Source organism: Anomaloglossus baeobatrachus, chromosome 1, assembly GCF_048569485.1.
Source record: "Anomaloglossus baeobatrachus isolate aAnoBae1 chromosome 1, aAnoBae1.hap1, whole genome shotgun sequence".
Taxonomy (NCBI): Eukaryota; Metazoa; Chordata; class Amphibia; order Anura; family Aromobatidae; genus Anomaloglossus; species Anomaloglossus baeobatrachus.
In genome coordinates this window covers 325,350,646-325,370,586 of record NC_134353.1, presented here as the reverse complement: position 1 = coordinate 325,370,586, position 19,941 = coordinate 325,350,646, and the positions used below count along the sequence as shown (strand labels likewise).

Sequence of the window (19,941 nt, the reverse complement as noted above, 5' to 3'; positions counted from 1 at the left end):
CGAGAGAAAAATCACACTGCACTCGCGGTACATCGGTGTACTGCGAGTGCAGGGCAAGAATGGCAATAGCCGGCTACGGAGGAGAGAGGGAGATAAATCCCTCCCTCCCCTCCACAGCGCCGGCCCGCCCCTCCTCAGTGCTGGCCCGCCCCCCGCAGCTGAGGTCCGCTCGCATGGTCAGACCTCAGTCGCAGGGACACTTGCATGACACTCGGCTCTGCTGTACTGCCAGCGTGAGCCGAGTGTTATGCGAGGGGATCGCAGTAATCCTCGTGTGGACTCAGCCGTAGGCAGAATCTTGACAACGAGCTTTAAACTATAGAATTTAAATCCCTATGTTCTTTAAAACAGAGTATTTTTAATATCAGAGAATTGCAAAGTTGCTTGTTTTTACAAGCACTTTGCAATTTCACCCATTAAAGAAGATGAGACGTCCCCTTTAGTTGGAAAAAAATAAGTTACAATACTAAATTCATTTATATGTACTTCTTTTCTCTTGTGCAGCAATCCACCTTCTCCAGTTTCACTAGATGTGACTCCAACACATAGTGGCAGTGTTCCTCCAGTTTTATTTTCTGAAGACTACTTACCTGATTCCAATACATTCCTTGATACGTCAAACTTTAAGAACCTAGGACTCAAGGACTTGGATGACTATGAGCCTGTAAGTCTTCCTAAGCTCCTCAGCACATTACCAATGATAATTTATTTACACGTGAATGGCAAGGATAGGCCTAAGATTGCATGATTGCATAATAATCTTAATTTTACTATTTCCACTAGTTTTTATTTGAGAGTGGCTGGTATTTTATCAGTGAAATATGGGATGATATGTGCACCTTTATAAGGGAGGCCAAATTCCAACTTAATCAGTTTTGTAATAACCTAGATCAGAGGTCTCAAACACGTGGGCCGCGTGCGGTACCTCGGGCTTCTTTCGACCCGCGTGCAGTACCTCGGGCTTCTTTCGACCCGCAGACCTGTGGACCCGGTATTGTTTGCAGCCGGTGCAGGAGCTGCAGCCGTCAGCGCTTTATTTCAGAGGATCGTTTTGCCGGCTCTCTGCAGTCAAGCTCTCTTTGCACAACTCAATGACAGACACCGACCAATCAGACAATCAAGTTATGCGTATGACCTTATTTGCTTGCCACTGATTGACCAGCGGCTGCTATTGGAATAGTTGTGTAGAAATAACTTGACTCTGCGCAGCGCTGGCAAAACATTCATCTGAATTTCAGATTAATTTCATTATCAAGTTATTGACACGTTTGTGAAATGGAACAACAATAAAGGATGTGCTCAAAGTGCTGCCCATTGTGTTGAATTGTCAACGCAATTCTATTTTCCCACTTTTGACACACCAAGAGCAATACCGCAGAAGAAATGCTACCACAGGCTTCCTGTATCTGTTGTTTCAGGTGCTCTACATCCTGGATCTGCGTTATTGCTCACAAACGTGTCAATAACTTGATAATGAATAAAGCTACGTTAAAAATGAGCACACCATTGTTTTACTTGTGCAATTCTCTGTGTTTGATGCGTCACATGACCCCCTTCCCATTGAAAAAAGTAAAGTTGAATTCAAAATGGCGGCTTTGAAGATGGCCGCTATGGGCATCACCTGGCCTCAAATGTTTTGCTCCTCCCATGTACTAATATTCCACAAACAGTAAGGTGATATCAGCAACCACTTCCATTTTATCAGGGAGTATCCATATTTATGGCCTACCCTGTAGATATATATATTTTTCGGACTATAAGACGCACCGGATCATAAGATGCACCCTGGTTTTAGAGGAGGAAAATAAAATTTTAAGCAAAAAATGTGGTCATGACACACTGCTATGGGGCGAGGATCTGCTGCTGACACTGTTATGGGGGTAATGTCCCCAAATTCTGTACTAAGGAACCCCATCTTGGTAATGATCCTCCTGCCTTGTATATTATCTCCATCCTTGTATATATGTCCCCCATCACATAAAAACATAAACGTTTAGGCTATGTGCGCACGCTGCATTTTAATAACATAGTCACTCCTTCCCTTCACCGGTGGCTGTAATTGGTTGCAGGCAGACCCGCCCCCACGCTGAGTGACAGCTGTCTGACTACAGCCAATCAAAGACATCGGTGGGCGGGTCTATATGGTACAGTAAATTAAATAAATAATTAAAAAAAAAACAACAAAAAAAACGACGTGCGGTTCCCCCCCCCAATTTTGATAACCAGGCAAGATAAAGTCTCACAGCTGGAGGCTGGTATTCTCAGGATGGGGAGACCCACGTTATTGGGAGCCCCCCCAAGCCTAAAAATATCAGCCAGCAGCCGCCCAGAATTGCCGCATCCATTAGATGCGACAGTCCTAGGACTTTTCCCGGTTCATCCCGATTGCCCTGGTGCGGTGGCAATGAGTGTAATAAGGAGTTAATGGTAGCAGCCAATAGCTGCCACTAAGTCCTAACTTAATGATGGCAGGCATCTATAAGACACCCCTCATCACTAAGCTGTAAGTGAAAGTAAATAAACAAAGACACACAAAAAATCCTTTATTTCAAATAAAACACAAAAAAGCCCCCTCTTTCACCACTTTGTTAATCCCTAAAACACCCCTCCAGGTCCAACGTAATCCACACGAGGTCCCACGACGCATCCAGCTCTGCTTCATCTGACAATCACAGAGAGCGACTATAGAGAACAACCGCTCTCTGTGAGGGTCAGGCCGCAAGTGAAGTGAGCCGCGCGGTATCAGCGGTGACTTCAGCTGTCACCGCACATCACCTGACTGAAGTCACCGCTGATATCGCGCTCACTTCAGCCGCGGCCTGATATGCGGTCACAAGTGGAGCAGTCGCGCTGTATAGTCTCCTTTCCTCACTCCACGCACCATCGCTCGTCTTCCTGTCTGTGCCAGTAGCAGCGCCGCTGACCTGTGTGGAGCCGTGCGCACAGTGATGACATCATCGCTGTGCGCACCGCTCTCCACACACATCAGCGGGCAGGTAGACAGGAGGACATCGCGATGCCACAGGGATCGGTGGCCGGTGAGTATACTTATTCACTGCCCCCCACGCTGATGATGATGCGCGGGGGGCATTGAATATAGCCACACATGATCACTCCAGGCTGTAGTTGCCAGGGATGATCACACGGGCTGGGTGTTAATTATGCGTGCATCCCCCGCCCATCATCCCGCCCACCTGTCAGCGCCGGCTTCAATGCTGAGAGATGATTGGCATCGGGATGCAGTGCATATGAAATGAGGCTAATGAGCGGGCCCACGTGGTCATGGTAGGCGCTGCTACAGCCTGCTCCTGCCTCTGATGACCCGCTCCACCACCACCTCACCCCCCTTCACCCGCTCCAGGTTTACCATAGTTTTACCATAGTTTTAACTTTCAAGGACTTGTTTCGCTCTGCAAAACATAAGTATTTCTAAAAGTCCACATTTAATTTCCAATCATTTAATTGATAATACATTGGCATTAGATCAAACTCTTGTCACATAAAACCATTATACATAATCAGTTTTATTTTGTGTTGGAATTTGGCATTTTGTCTTTGTGTAATTCTGAACGCAAATTCTTTCTTATTGCAGAAGTTGTTGCATAAAAAGGTTGTATAAAGTTGCAATATATTTTGTCTCAATTCTCTTTAGGAAGTGGAGCTTCATGTCACATTGACGAAATCCGAGAAGGGAAGTCTGGGTTTTACAGTGACCAAAGCCAATGATTGCATCGGATGTTATGTTCATGATATTATTCAAGATCCTGCCAAAAGTGACGGACGCCTGCAGCCTGGTGATCGGCTTATAAAGGTGCGTGTATTAGTCTTCTGTCTTACAATATTTGCGTGTTTGAGGAAACTCTTGACTTTTCACATTTCTTTTCCACATTTTCTACTCTTGATGTTCTTTTTCCCCACTATCATTAGGTTAATGATGTAGATGTCTCAAACATGAGCCATACTGAAGCAGTCAATCTTCTTAGGGCAGCTCCTAAAACTGTCCGTCTAGTACTTGGTCGTGTACTGGAGATCCCTAAGCCACAAGTGCCTTCTCATCTCCTGCCCGATATTACACTTACGTGTAACAAAGGCTTTCTGGGTAATCTTTTAATTGATATAAGCTAAATGTACCATCTCTCTTTTTTTATTTAGTGACATTTAACCGTATTGTAACAATGTCTTTAACACTTTTATTTTCCACAGGTCTCTCACTCTCTGGAGGACCAAATAGTCCATCTCAGGTGCTTTATGTTGAAGATATCAAGCCAGGCTCTGTAGCTGATCAAGAGGGAACATTGAGACCACTAGATATTGTACATTACATAAATGGAGAAAGCACTTCCAACATGACGCTAGAGGAAGTAAAACACACACTGGAGTCTGCTCTTCCAGTGATAGTTTTGAAAGCTACCAGGTAAGATCCCATCTTTTGCTTTCCTGAAGCAAAATTTATTGTGCTCCTAAACAGTCTTTTGCTAGGTGTTTGGGGGTAGGGGGGTGGTTGTTAGGACCCCAACACCCACCGTTCTGCTGGATATTTCAGCACTTAAAATGTAGGACGCCAACACCCACCGTTCTGCTGGATATTTCAGCACTTAAAATGTAGGACGCCAACACCCACCGTTCTGCTGGATATTTCAGCACTTAAACAGACGGGGTCGTGTAACGGAGACCCAGGTGGCAAGGAGAGTGGTTGCCAGGAACGGTACAGTCAGGTACTTCTGGAACCAGAACACAGACGGGGCACAGGGCCCTAGGTCAGGCGACAGCTTCATGCAACCTGACAAATACCTGCACAAATACCTTATAAGATGGTTGGTCAGGGTAGACCACTGCTGATAAGTTTCTGACCAAATCTTTATAGTTGTAGTTATAGTTTCACTTTGTGATAAAGAGCTATAAATTATTTGTATGGACATTGGTTAACAAAATCATTCCGTCTATCTATAGCCACTGTATGCTATTTGATGATTGAGTTCAGTGTGTACTGAAACCAGTAAACTCCTCAGTGCCTTCTTGTGCACACAGCAGGTAGCCAGAATATTATTACTTTTTTAATCCCTGGGGCAGATTTTCTAAAACTGTCTATATTTTGGACATACAGTAGTAAACTTAAACTAAACAGTCTGAAAAAATGCCAGATTAGATTCAGGCTAATACATTTGGCTCATCTCTAAACTGTCTAGTCTAAGTTTACATCACCTATTAGTTGGGTTAATTTGTGGCAGAAAATGTTGGCACACAGTGTTACATATTAGACCTCTTCCTCCTTTCTGTGAAGCCGTTCCACCTCATCAACATGTGTAATACTTTATTGGTGCTCAAAATGTTGCCTCATTCTGTATCAGAATAATTAGATGCACCAAAATCAGACAACAGTGCACATAAAAATACCTAAACTCCCCAATAGTTACTATGTTGTAAACCCACAAAATAAGGCCCAAAAAATGATCAAATATATGTTAAATGAAACAAGTAATCAGTATTTACTCCAGAAGGTATTAGGATCACTTTGTCAGCTTTCTAATTTTCTCTTTATGATGCTTATAGAAGCACTAAATTCTAAATGTGTTTAAAAACCAAATTTAGTTGTCGTCACACTCTCTGTGACAGTCACAGGATTAGTTCAGGACCGTTGTCAATCAATGCCACTGTATTGATACTGACATCCAGACGTGTGCAATATTGTAGAGAAGAAGTTAGATTGAAGGTTGACTTGACATTACCACTGCTCCCTTACTTGTGTTTCGCTCTGCTTCATCAGGGGGTGTTAAAGAGAAATGCTGGTGTAAGTTTGAAACAAAGACTTGTAAAAGTTTTTATGGATTAACTATGTGAACTGTGACCCTTTCTAATTGCCACTTTGGGTATTTGCAAACTAATATTAATAGGATTTATATTGATTTTAATGCATTTGCCACCAAGCATGCAGAAGCCCTGTGAATGCACCATTTTAAGAATAGGTGGTGGCCCCTCACAGACCCGCCACCAATAATATAGAATTAAAATATCTTACATCTAAGCAATCTTGTCATAATTATACAAATACAGGGATATATGATGTGACTGTCAGTGTTATATATTCAAAATCAGAGGTTTAAGGTAGTGAAAGTTGCTGGCTATAGCCCTGAGATAGCCATCAACAATGTTTAGCCACAAAATTTCTTACAAATTGTGTGAATCAACTGAAAACCAAATCTAATATTTCTATTTTGATCCTTCTAGTCCTAAAAAGATAAGTGACACTATAAATATCAATTATAAAATTGGCCATACATTAAATGTATATTGTTCAAACACAAAAATTTCGATGAGAATGAAAAAATGCCCATCTAATATGGATGAGGATCTCCCTATTCTCGCCCATGTCTATATACCATTCTGTTGTGAATTAGTTTGTCATGTTTTAATATTGTTCCATTTATTCTTCATTGTGTCTGTATTCTTTTTTTCTCACACAGGGAGGGTAATCCAGTGGCTCCAAACAATAAAAACCTTGTTAACTGCAGCTCTAAACTCAACCAGATTAATGGTAAAGAATATTTTTTCCTGATGTGACTCATTATATCATTATACTCTACATTCAAAATGTCTCCCACGTTTTAATGTATATACGCATGACCATCCCACACATGGATATATAAATATATATATATATATATATATATATATATATATAAATATATACTGTATATACGCACACACACACACACACATATACAGAGGGTGTAATAAGTGTTGAATGCATCACCAATTTGAGCAAATATATTTCTAAAGGTAGTATTGATATGAAATTCTCACTAGATGTCAGTAACCACCCATACAATCCACACAGGTGAGAAAATTAGGCCATAGATATCCATATTAAGTTATGTGTGATAATGAGAAATGACACAGGCAAAAGTTATTAAACATGCTTAGTGAATTTCATTTAATACTTTGTACAAAAGGCTTTGATGATGATGATGACCACTTTAAAACGCTTTCTGTATGAAGAAACTAGTTGCATCCATTGCTCAGGTGTGATTAGGTGCCATTCTTCCACACAAACACCGTTCAAGCCTGAAGGTTCTGTAGGCTCGTTCTATGAACTCTGAGCTCTACCTCCTACCATACATTTTCTGTTGGAGTCAGGTCAAGTGATAGGCTCGGCCATTCTAGAAGTTTTATTTTCTTTCTCTGAAACCAGGTCAGAGTATCTTTGGCTGTGCGTTTGAGATCATAGTCTTGCTAAAATGTCCACTCTCATTTTATTTAATCAAGAATGTCTTGGTACATTTGTCCATTCATCCTTCCTTCAATCATATGAAGTTTGCCAGTGCGATATGCTGAAAAACTTCCCCACACCATGATGTTCCCATTTCCAATCTTCACTATTGGTATGGTGTTAAAGGCCTCATGGTGTGTGGTATGGCATCCAAAGAGTTTAATCTTGGTCTTATCTGACTTACTATATTCTCCCAGAATCTTAAGGTACCGTCACACTAAGCGACGCAACCAGCGATCCCACCAGCGATCTGACCTGGCAGGGATCGTTGGTGCGTCGCTACATGGTCGCTGGTGAGCTGTCAATCAGGCAGATCTCCACAGCGATCAGAGATCAGCCACCAGCGACCTGTGTAACGATGCTGTGCTTCATAACCAAGGTACACATCGGGTTACTAAGCAAAGCGCTTTGCTTGGATAGCCCATATGTACCTTGGTTACCAGCGTCCGCCGCTGCCAGAAGCTGGCTCCCTGCACACGTAACCATGGTACACATCGAGTTACTAAGCAAAGCGCCTTGCTTGGATACCCGATATGTACCTTGGTTACCAGCTTACCGCAGGCTGCCAGAAGTCGGCTCCCTGCTCCCTGCACATTTAGATCGTTGGCTCCCGCTGTCAAACACAGCAATGTGTGCTTCACAGCGGGAGAGCAACGACCAAAAAATGGTCCAGGACATTCAGCAACGATTGGCGACCTCACAGCAGGGGCCAGGTCGTTGCAGGATGTCACACACAGCGACATCGCTAGCAAGATCGCTGTTGCGTCACAAAAAATGTGACTCAGCAGCGATGTCACTAGCAATGTCGCTTAGTGAGACGTGGCCTTTACAGCCTAGTCTAAATGTTGTTGAGCAAAATTTAAATGCACTTGAACATGTTTTTTGACCAGCAATGAAGTCTTGCGTGGTGAACGTGCATGCAGGCCATGGATATTGAGTGCATTATTTATGGTTTTCTTTGAAATAATTGTAGCTGCTGATCCCTGTGCAGCTTTGCACAGGTGGTCTTTGGCTCATGGACAACTCTTCTTATAATTCCTTTCACTCTTCTGCCTGAAATCTTGCTGGGAGCACCTGGTTGGTTAATGGTGAAATATGTCCTTTCCACTTCCGGATTATGGGCCCAACAGTGCTCACTGGAGCTTTCAGTAGTTTAGAAATTCTTATGTAACCAATGACATCATGATGTTTTGCAACAATAAGGGTATGTGCGCACGTTGCTTTTTACCTGCTTTTTACCTGCTTTTTTGCTGCTTTTTCTTCTGCGCTGTTTAATGTCAAAATGGATGTGTTCTTCTATTCAAGCAAAGTCTATGGGAATTTGGGTTTCTTATTCACACTATGTTGTTCAAAATGCTGCCTTTTTGTGGCAGAACTTTGGTCAAAAACTCAGCTTTTCAAAGAAGCAACATGTCAATTGTTTTTGCCATTTGGGTTTTGCACTGCAAAGCTGAGTTTTTGACCAAAGTTCTGCCACAAAAAGGCAGCATTTTGAACAACATAGTGTGAACAAGAAACCCAAATTCCCATAGACTTTGCTTGAATAGAAGAACACATCCATTTTGGCATTAAACAGCGCAGAAGAAAAAGCAGCAAAAAAGCAGGTAAAAAGCAACGTGCGCACATACCCTAAGGTTGCAAAGATCTTGAGACAGTTCACTGGTTTTACCCCTCATGAGATGTTGTTTAGTGTGGCACCTTAATAATGAGACACTTTTTATAGGCCATCAGTTGAACCATATATTATTGTTATTATTTTTCAATAAGTCGCAGGATTGCTTTCTAATTACTGATAGATTTCAGATAGTGTCATGATGATCTCCAAGCAGTCAGAGACAAAGTTATTGAGAAGTACAAGTCAATTTTGGGTTCTGAAAAAAATATCCCAATCTCTGATGATCTCTCGTAGCACCATCAAATCCATTATCATCAAATGTAAAGAACATGGTACCTCAACAAACCTGCCAAGATAGGGCTTCCCACCACACACTCTCAGTCCAGGCAAGGAGAGCATTAATGAGAGAGGCAGCACAGAGACCAAAGATAGCTATGAAGGATCTCCAGAGTTCCCAAGTAGAGACTGGAGTGGGTATTTGTCCATATGACTACTATAAGTCGTACACTCCATAAAGCTGGCCTTTATGGAAGAGTGGCCAGAAAAAAAGGCCTTTATTTACACACAAACATTGAAAGACTTATTTTGATTTTTCTGCAAGACATTTCCCCAAATGTATGGAGGAATGTACTGTGGTCAGATAAAAACAAAATTGAACACAAAACCAAAACAGCTCATTACCCCAAGAACACTATGCCCATAGTGAAACATAATATTGGCAGCATCATGCTGTGATGATGTTTTTCGGCAGCAGGGACAGGAAAAATGGTCCTAGTCAAGAGGAAGATGGATGGTGCAAAATATACGGATATTTTTGCGCAAAACCAGTGTCAGTCCGTCAGTGATTTGAGATTAGGACTGAGGTTCACCTTCCATCAAGACAATGACCCAAAGGATATTGCTAAAGCAACATTTGCATGGTTTAAGGGGAAACGTGTAAATGTATTAGAGTGAGTCAAAGCACAGACTTTAATCCAATTGAGAATCTGTGGTCAGACTTGTAGATTGCTCTTTACCAGAGGAAACCATCTAGCTTGAAGGATCTGAAGCAATATTGCCTTGAGGAATAAGCAAAAATCCCAATGGCAAGATGTAGAAATCTCATCAATATATACAAAGTGACTTGCAGCTGTAATTGCAGCAAAAGGAGGCTCTACAAAGTACTGACTTTAGGGGGGTAAATAGTTATGCCCCTTGAACTTTTCAGTTATCTTGTCCTCTTTGTTGTTTGCTTCACAATAAATAGAAAACAAAATGTTCACAGTTGTAGGAATATTTTTTACATGAACTGATGCAAACGTTCAAAAAACTGTGAAATTCCAGATTGGGAGGTAGCAAAACACAAAAAATGCTAAGGGAGGTGAGTTCTTTCAAAAGGCATTGTGTGTCCACTTTGGTCCATTTTGTGATTCATCTTGCTGTTTTTTCATTCTTATATTTTTAGGTTATTCAAGTGCAGAGCGTTTGAAGCACATAAAAGACAATTCCGATGTGTTTACGCAAGAGGTAATAGTTATATGTCTTTATACTACTATACTAAAGTGAAAAGCAATAACAAAGCTTTTTGTATGGGGACTGTGTAATACGGTATAGACAGCAAGCAGGGGTTGTTTGCAGCACCTTTGGTAGACTCACTCAAAAGAGTTGGGATGCAAGTCAGGTCCAAGGGATCCACTTGGCTTCCATAATGTAACAAAAAGCAGCAAACAGCATCCCAGGAGTATGTTCCATATTCTTTATTCCATCAAGTCATATACTATATGACTTGATGGCATAAAGAACATGGAGTATGCCCTTGGGATGCTGTCTGCGGCTTTTTGTGTAATACGGTATGTCACTTGCTGGGTACATGACCAATTCTGACATTGGTTAGTTTCTTGTAATTTGACTTTAACATAGGGAACAGTGGTCTTTTTTTTCACAAAATGATGACTCCTAGCATGCCTCTGCTGATTGTAGTTTGGAAACTGATGCCCTAGAACATATGTCTGCGTTAGTTGAAGCTGTCAACATTAATGTCTTGCAGGAAACACACTAGTATTTCAATAGACCCATAATTTTAATTCACTAGTACTCCACTCATATAGTCACATACCAACTATCATCAAGCTAAGCTCTAGGCTTCATCCCATTACCAATTTTCTTCTTTAAAGGCGGCGTTACACGCTACGATTTATCTGACGATATGTTGTCGGGGTCACGTTTTCCGTGACGCTCTTCCGTCATCGTTAGCGACGTCGTTGCGTGTGACACGAGCAACTCTGAACGATCGCAAATAGGCTGAAAATCGTTGATCGTTGCCACGTCGTTCAGTTTCAAAATATTGTTTGTCGTTTGGAACACAGCAGACATATTGGTACGTTTGACACCCTGCCAACGACGAACAACATCCACACGACCGCCTTGGCCAAACAATATATCGCTGAACAATGTTGCGTAGTTTGTGAGAATGTTACAGGTGACCACTAATAAACGACCTATGAGCGATCTCGGCAAATTGTAACTACGATCTGGGCATGTCACATCGTTAATGAGATCGGCAGATAAATCGTAGCATGTAAAGCGGCCTTTAGGAGTATCTATTGGTCTCAGGACAACTATCAGGCATTAGAAATTCTCCAAACTGACCTATTGTCTGGGCCCTCCACTGAAGCATGCTAACAAAACGGGTCCTTTTAACATCATTAGGGCAAACATGTAGCCTTTTCTACTGCCTCATTTTGTTTTACGCAGTTTTCAAAAACTTTTTGATAATGGGGATGCTTCACTAAATTAAAACATTTGCTGGTCAGTTTCCACCGTAAAATCACATCAGGTTGTGCCATACGGACAACTATAGAATGAGGCAAATCTGTATGTGAATCTGTCAAATGCAAACTTCAAATCTGTTGCAGAATTCTAAGGTTTTGCCTCCAGCTTCTGCTGTGGATCAGAGCTGCAGAAATATATATAACATGTCTATACCGTTAAACAACACTGGAAAGACCCGATGAGATTATGGTGGCAATCAGACCATTAGGAGGGAGAACATGGGAATATTATCACCAATTTCTTTCTTAAAGGTATTATATGGCAGGAGAATTTGTTCTCCTTTTTTTTTGGTAGGTCCTTGGTGAGTTCTGCCCAATAATGGTTCTGGTTGGTTCCTTTTGAAACCAGTCAGGGTGCTGAGGTTTTTTTTTTCTCCAGCTACAACCTGAGATTGGTAGGGTTTATGTACATAATGAGTGATTGGCACTGTGGGTCTGATCAGATTGTTGGGGCTGTTCCTGTATATTTATTTCCATGACCTTAAGGGGCACTTTGCATACTACGACATCGCAAGCCGATGCTTGCGATGCCGAGCGCGATAGTCCCCGCCCCCATCGCATCTGCGATATCATGGTGATAGCTGCCGTAGCGAACATTATCGCTACGGCAGCTTCACATGCACTCACCTGCCCTGTGACGTCGCTCTGGCCAGCGAACCGCCTCCTTATTAAGGGGGCGGGTTGTGCGGCGTCATAGCGACGTAACACGGCAGGCGGCCTATAGAAGCGGAGGGGTGGAGCTGAGCGGGACGTAAACATCCCGCCCACCTCTGTCCTTCCGCATAGCCGGCGTGAGCCGCAGGACGCAGGTAAGGTGATGTTCCTCGCTCCTGCAGCTTCACACACAGCGATGTGTGCTGCCGCAGGAACGAGGAACAACATCGTAACATCAGTCCTTCCGAAATTATAGTAATGACCGACGCTACACCGATGATACATGATACGATTTGGACGTTTTTGCGCTCATTAATCGTATCAAAAAGGATTTACACACTACGATATCAACTGCGACGCCGGATGTGCGTCACTTTCGATTTGACCCCACCGACATCGCAGCTGCGATGTCGTAGTGTGCAAAGTGCCCCTAAGGGGTTAGTCTCTCAGTAAACTGAACGAACAAAGGTAGTTGGTTATCAAGCTCAATCTGCTGGCAATGCTATAGTTAAAGAGTAACTGTTGTTTTCATTTTTTTCCATAAATCAATAGTATATGTACAAATAAGAACATTTGTAATATACCTTCTCGGTGAAATCTGATACTTTCTCATGCTGGAATGATCACTCATTCTCACAATTTGCCACTACAAATACAGACCTTCCCATTACTGAGACAGAAGATGAGAGTCGGTGTTCATTAAGTTCTATGCAGAATTGTAACTCATTTCAGGAGAACTGTCAGCAAAATATCTGTTTGCCTCCAGCTCCCCCCAATAGAATTTTAAAATCACCAAATGTCTCAGTAATGGTATTTGTGGTGGAAAACTAACGCTGCGCATCACGCTGAAAACTTCATCACCATCGTTACATTGGTGGCATGCTGTGGAGATGCTTTTCATCAGCAGAGACAGGGAAGTTAGTTAGAGTTGATGGGAAGATGGATGGAGCTAAATACAGGGCAATCCTGGAGGAAAACCGGTTAGAAGCTTCAAAATACTTGAGACTGGGGCGTTGTTTCACCTTCCAGCAGGAGAATGTCTCTAAATATAATTGCCAGAGCTACAATTTAATGGTTTAGATCAAAGCATATTCATGTGTGTGAATGGCCCAGTCACAGCCCAGACCTATATCCAAATGAAAATCTGTGACAAGACTTGAAAATTGCCATTCACAAACGATCTCCATCCAATCTCATTGAGCTAGAGCGAATTATTCTGCAAAGAATGGGCAAAAATTTCAGCCTCCAGATGTGTAAAGCTGGTAGAGATATACCTCACAAGACTTACAGCAGTAATTGCAGCGAAAGGTGGTCCTACAAAGCATTGACTCAGGGGGGACTGAATACAAATGCACGTCACAATTTTCAGATTTATATTTTTTTAAATATTTAGAAAACCGTGTGTCATTTAATTTACACTTCACAAATACTTGCTACACAGTGTTGGTATATCACATAAAATCCCAGTAAAATACATTTAAGCTTGTGGGTTTAATGTGAAAAAATGTGGAAAAGTTCACAGGCTATGAATACTTTTTCAAGGCACTGTAATTGCCTTGGTGTTAGTAAATATGTTGCTGCCTTTTTTCTGTTCTTTTTTTCTTAAATTTTCTGGGGTTTTTTTCTGTGACCCTTGACTTGGGTTTCGCGCTTGCGTATTTTGGCCAAAACATCGACCAATACCATGATGTATTTTATACATCTTTTTTGTTGCATTTGTTTTAGTCCTTTAGTGTTGGCTTGAGGTATTGGGGTGTATGTTCTTACAGGGTGGAATGCAATAAAAAAAATCGCATTCCACTCGGACCAATGTTACTCTATGGGGCCGCTCCCAAGTGCAATTTTTTTTTTCTCAACCCTAATCGGACCGAGAAAACAAACACAGCATGCTGCGGGTACAATCCGATTAGTTTTCACTCTCACCCATACAAGTCTAAGGGTGCGAGAGAAACATCGCACTGCACTCGCATTACATCGGAGTGCAGTATGTCCTTAGCCATAGGCTGTGAGTCAGACACTGTGTACTACATCTGTGTGACTGGCCCCTATACAAGCCTTATCCGTGTGCGTTTATAATACTATGCTACCACCCCATCCATAAATGGCTAGGTTGTGAATGATTGTTTCATCAGTATTTTGCTTCTGTGCCACCTATATCATGGGGCCCGGCTGCATCCAGCAGTGCATTAATATGTTATCTTAGTGTCGGTAAATACACCTGCCTTGTTTCTGTATTTTATTTTTTTTGTTTTGTTTTCTGTGCGCACTGGGAAAATGTTTCTTATGCAAAATCCGCACCCTCTGGCAGAATTCCACACCTGCGGCACAAAAACACACCCAAAATCCACATGAGGTTTTACCGCGGTTTTGGTGCGGATTTTCTGCAATTTTGTCCTTGTAGTTTTTAATCATTTATCAATGGCAAAACCTGCAGGTACCTGCAGAAAAGAAGTGATATGCTGCTTCTTTTTGCTGCAGAAATTCTGCAGCAAAACCCATAGGAAAATAAACGCAGCGTGCGCACAGCATTTTGGATTTCTCATAGATTTTGCTGGGGAAGGACTGCAGAAAGATTATGAACAAAAAACGCACCTTTTCTGCAGCAAAAACCGCTGCACATCCGTGGCAAAAAACAGTGTGCACACAGGGCCTTAAACTGGATTCAAAAAATAATTGTGACTCAAAAATGTAAAATAATTTAACATTTTCCATTTCATAAGCTGTTTTGTAAGATAACTCTCCTTCGCTCAATAATTACTTTTTTGTTTTTGGCTATATATATATATATATATATACATATATATATATACATATATATATATATATATATATATATATATATATATATATATATATATATATATATATATATATGTATATATATATATATATATTTATTTACCTTTAAAAAGAAAACTATACATTATAAAAGTCAATATGATCCTCCGTGAAATGGCATAATCTAAATCCTTTTTTTTCTTTTTTGTATATGTGCCCATAAAGGCTGGATTAGTCCGTGTTGTTTTGGAAAAGCCTCCATCTGGAGAGTTGGGATTTTCCTTGGTGGGAGGCGAATATGGGATATTTGTCAAGTCCATCAATCCTGGGGGTGTAGCTGACATAGAGGGGAGCTTACAGATTGGAGACAAGTTACTTAAGGTAATTTTTCTCACGTCCCCTCCTATCTCTTGTACACCCTTAAATACACCTCTTCATGTAAAGGTAGAATGTGAGATTGTTATTAATTGCTTTTACTAGAGGTCCTAATTAGAAAAACATGGATCATATTACTGTAGTCTTAAGCATTCTAGATAAGGTTTTTCCTTTAGTTTATAGAATGGCTTCTTAATAGAGAACCCTCATTATTAGCTACATATGCCCTATTAGGCATAAAAAAAGCAATTAATTAGCTAAACGTTCATTTTTTTTAATCACTTTGTCCAGCATGGAAAGCTATGAAACTTTGCAAATTACTTTATTAAAATAAATCCCCAAAGAAAATGAAGGGATACAATTTTAATTGAACATATAGTAAATTTTATTAGTTAAAAAAAATACAAGGCGACAATGACAGAATAAACTGGATAACCCCAGACTATATTTAAACAAAGTAACACCAAAATAAATACTGATAAAAATGGTCAAATTTTCACAAGGTAATTGCTGTGTTCCTCCACTAGATGGTAGCAGTGTACAGCTATGCCTATAAATAAGCATACAGCCCAATTGTATGCTGCTTACAATGGAAATGTTACACGTAAAATGTAGTAGGTTGGAAACCACTAAGGTTGCTTTCACACATCCGGTTTTTGCAGTGCGGCTCAATCCGGCTCAAAAACCTATGCAACGGATGCGGCGAAAAAAACAGATCCGTTGCATAAGTTTTTCCATGCGGCCCGTCCGTTTTTTTGACGGATGCGGCTTGATACTGAGCATGCGCAGTGCAAAAAAATGCATCCGGCTGGATGCGTTTTTTGCCAAAGGACGCCGGATGGCTTGCATTGTAAATCACGCCACATTGCGCCGGTTCCGGCGCTATGCGTTTTTTTCGCCGCACAAAAAAACGTGCCAGGCAACGTTCCATCCGGCCGCCGCATGGGCTAAATATGCCACATCCAGCAAAAAACGGACGCAACGCAAGCCCATGCGGCACAATACGGCGCTAATGTAAGTCTATGCGGAAAAAAACTGCGGCAAAAAAAAAGGTTGCGTTTTTTCTGAAAAGTGCCGTATTGTGCCGCTCAGCAAAAACCGGATGTGTGAAAGCAGCCTAAGGCTGCTTTCACACATCAGTTTTTTGCAATCAAGCACAATCTGGCGCATTGCTAAAAAACGCATCCGGTTTGTTTTGCCGCCGGATGCATTTTTTCCCTCATAGACTTGCATTAGCGCCGGATTGTGCTGCATGGCTTTGCGTTGCGTCCGTTTTTTGCCGGATGCGGTATATTTAGCCGATGCGGCGGCAGGATGGGACGTTGCTTGCAGCGTTTTTTGTCTGTGGCGAAAAAACGCATTGCGCCGAATGCGGCGTGATTTACAATGCAAGCCTATGGATGCCGGATGTGGCGTCCTGTGGCAAAAAAAACGCATCCGGCAGCCGGATGCGTTTTTTAAACTGCGCATGCTCAGTATTAACCGATCCGTCAAAAAACGGACGGGCCGCATGGAAAAACTTATGCAATGGATCAGTTTTTTTCGCCGCATCCATTGCATAGATCTTTGAGCCGGATTGTGCCTGATGCAAAAAACCTGAGGTGTGAAAGTAACCTAACTAACACGACATGACTCCGGAATGTCTGACTGAAGGCCTTTGACCTTCCCCAACCACCCCCTACCCCCTAGGGTTCTTATCTAAAATAAACACAAACACTGCGTGACGTTGGATATAAAGGCCACAGCAGCCCCATTTATTCATAACAGAAACATAAGCCATGTAACAATACAAATCTTCATTGAAGAACCCCCGAAAAGGAAGGGGGGGGTACCTGAAGGTTAACCAAAATGTTCTTTGCAACATCAGCCCATCTCCTGACCCTCAGCCGCAACACACCGACTCGAGAGCCCAAGCCAGATGTTGCCCACACTATGTCCCGCTGAGACTCAACCCAGCAAGGACCCGTTTACCAAACAATTGCACCGCTAGAGGTAACCCGCTCCGGCACTGGGTTCCGTCCTCTCCTCTGTGCAAACCCCCACCTTCAGACACCCCCCTCCTTTCCGCCGCTGCGACAAATACGATCTTCCTTCTTTTCTTCATTGATGTCGAATCCACAATCAGGGCGGGCGGGCGGGAACGATTACAGTCACCGTCCAGGTAGGAATGGCCCACCCCCCCTCTGACCTGCCCTATATACTACCCCCTATAGCACCACCCCCTGACCAATCACACTGACCCCTGATCCTAACTGCCCCTTAGCACCACCCCCAAATTTCGCGCCCAAACTGACTTCTCCATTAACCCCTTATTAACCCTATGGCCTGGCATCCCTCCTAGTCATGTAGCCCTCCCTTGAGCCCCTTCGGGTCAGCAGTCCGGGCTCTTCCTTGACTCCGGAATGTCTGACTGAAGGCCTTTGACCTTCCCCAACCACCCCCTACCCCCTAGGGTTCTTATCTAAAATAAACACAAACACTGCGTGACGTTGGATATAAAGGCCACAGCAGCCCCATTTATTCATAACAGAAACATAAGCCATGTAACAATACAAATCTTCATTGAAGAACCCCCGAAAAGGAAGGGGGGGGTACCTGAAGGTTAACCAAAATGTTCTTTGCAACATCAGCCCATCTCCTGACCCTCAGCCGCAACACACCGACTCGAGAGCCCAAGCCAGATGTTGCCCACACTATGTCCCGCTGAGACTCAACCCAGCAAGGACCCGTTTACCAAACAATTGCACCGCTAGAGGTAACCCGCTCCGGCACTGGGTTCCGTCCTCTCCTCTGTGCAAACCCCCACCTTCAGACACCCCCCTCCTTTCCGCCACCGCGAGTGCGCATGACCCCTTGTGCGCGCGAGTCCTCCCACACCAACAAAGCCTTCTCAACCCCCTCCATCAGCCCTAAGGCCCAAATATCATTTCCCACCGAATTTAAATGGACCCCGTCCCGGCGCAACAAGTCGGCGGACGCCGCTTCCAACTCCGGGTGCCGAACAGAGACACCCCCGACCCGGGAAATGAACCGCCCAATCTCCCGATTCACTTTACTTCGCGCCCTGTTTACTGCCTCCACCGACCTGGCGTGCCGCCATGCCAGCCGCGCAACCATATCAGACCAGACAATTATTAGACCCGGGTGGGAAGACAGGAGCCGCAGGCAGTCACATTTTATGTCTTGTATCAGGTCCCTGGAAGCCCGGAGACCCAAGTCATTCCCACCCGCGTGTAGTACTACCACGTCCGGTGCTCTGTCCAACCGCGAATGGTGGCGCCAGGTGGTAGGCAACACCTCACTCCACAGCATGCCCCTGACCCCGATCCATCGCACAGTCGCCTTTTCCCTGGGGATCCCCAACTGGCGGCCGTCCGGTCGTATTCCCGCACGAAACGCCCCCCAATACACGTATGAGTGGCCGAGCACCCACACCAACAATGGTAAACCTACAAAACAAAAGGTGACAACACAAAGGAGGGAGGGGGGGGGGGGTAGGCACGAGGAAGAAAAAGATGGGTAATGAATACCAAACAAATACCGCCCCCGACCCCCCCCCCCCACCAATATCTCACAACAAGTTCGGCCGGACGTAAGATCTAAACCTGGCCGAGTCCCATCGTCCAATCTTACGGAGAGCCTGCGCGCCCAGACCCCAACGAGCCGCCTGAGTCGCAGCCCCAATCCGAAAGGAATGCGACGCGAACTCAGCCTCGTTGAGACCGCAACACTGCAGGCACCTCCGAAAGATGCAGACAAATTGGTAACTAGACAAGGCTGACCCGTCCTGGTGGGACAAAAGGGACCCCGGGCGAGCTCCCCTCACTTCTAAAAACGCCGACAGCCATCTGACAGGGCACTCCGCTAAACCAGGTACACCCCATAGTTCCACCATCCGACCTCTACCCAGCTGGTCCGTCTTTGACCGTCTCAAGCAGCACCGTACCACATCCATACCGCATTCCACGTCCTCCAACAACAAACCTCCGTGACTCCTCGTGTTTCTGCTCACCAGTTCACTAATTCTAAACGCCCCAAAGAAGGCCAAAACAAAAGCGGTCCCGAACAACTGGCATTCATACCCCGAACAGCACACCCGAGGCAAAACCGACAACAGCTTGCCCAGCAGCTCAAAAGATACCGGGCGCCGAAGGTCTCGGCGCGCCCCCGCCCTCCGGTAACCCTTCAGCGCCTGGCGCACCCAGAAATCCTTCGTAACATCCTTCCAGCCCAGTAACTTGAAAAAGAAAGCAATGCCCGCCAACCTGCCCGCCACGGCCGACCACGAAAGGCCTTCTTCCTTAGCCCTGCCCATCATGAACAAAACTAAATAAACTCTGTCACCTTCAGATACATGACCTCCCACCTCATCAACCAACTCGAGCCAACGGTCCCACGCTGAATTATAGCTGCGCCACGTACTGGGTGCCACCGAATGTCTG

At 43.6% G+C, this 19,941-nt stretch overlaps 1 protein-coding gene across 4 annotated transcripts in view; it reads left to right on the top strand.

Moving 5' to 3' along the window:
• PTPN13 (protein tyrosine phosphatase non-receptor type 13) overlaps positions 1 to 19,941 on the top strand; it is a 427,557-nt gene that overhangs the window by 359,993 nt on the left and 47,623 nt on the right. For 3 of the 4 annotated variants that reach the window (XM_075351805.1, XM_075351792.1, XM_075351797.1), the window contains exons 32-38: positions 505 to 664; positions 3,653 to 3,811; positions 3,928 to 4,099; positions 4,204 to 4,414; positions 6,462 to 6,532; positions 10,327 to 10,388; positions 15,350 to 15,505. In XM_075351805.1, the coding sequence (XP_075207920.1) occupies positions 505 to 664; positions 3,653 to 3,811; positions 3,928 to 4,099; positions 4,204 to 4,414; positions 6,462 to 6,532; positions 10,327 to 10,388; positions 15,350 to 15,505 (991 nt within the window). The remainder of the gene's footprint in view (positions 1 to 504; positions 665 to 3,652; positions 3,812 to 3,927; positions 4,100 to 4,203; positions 4,415 to 6,461; positions 6,533 to 10,326; positions 10,389 to 15,349; positions 15,506 to 19,941) is intronic. The other variant, XM_075351812.1, reaches the window with a different exon arrangement.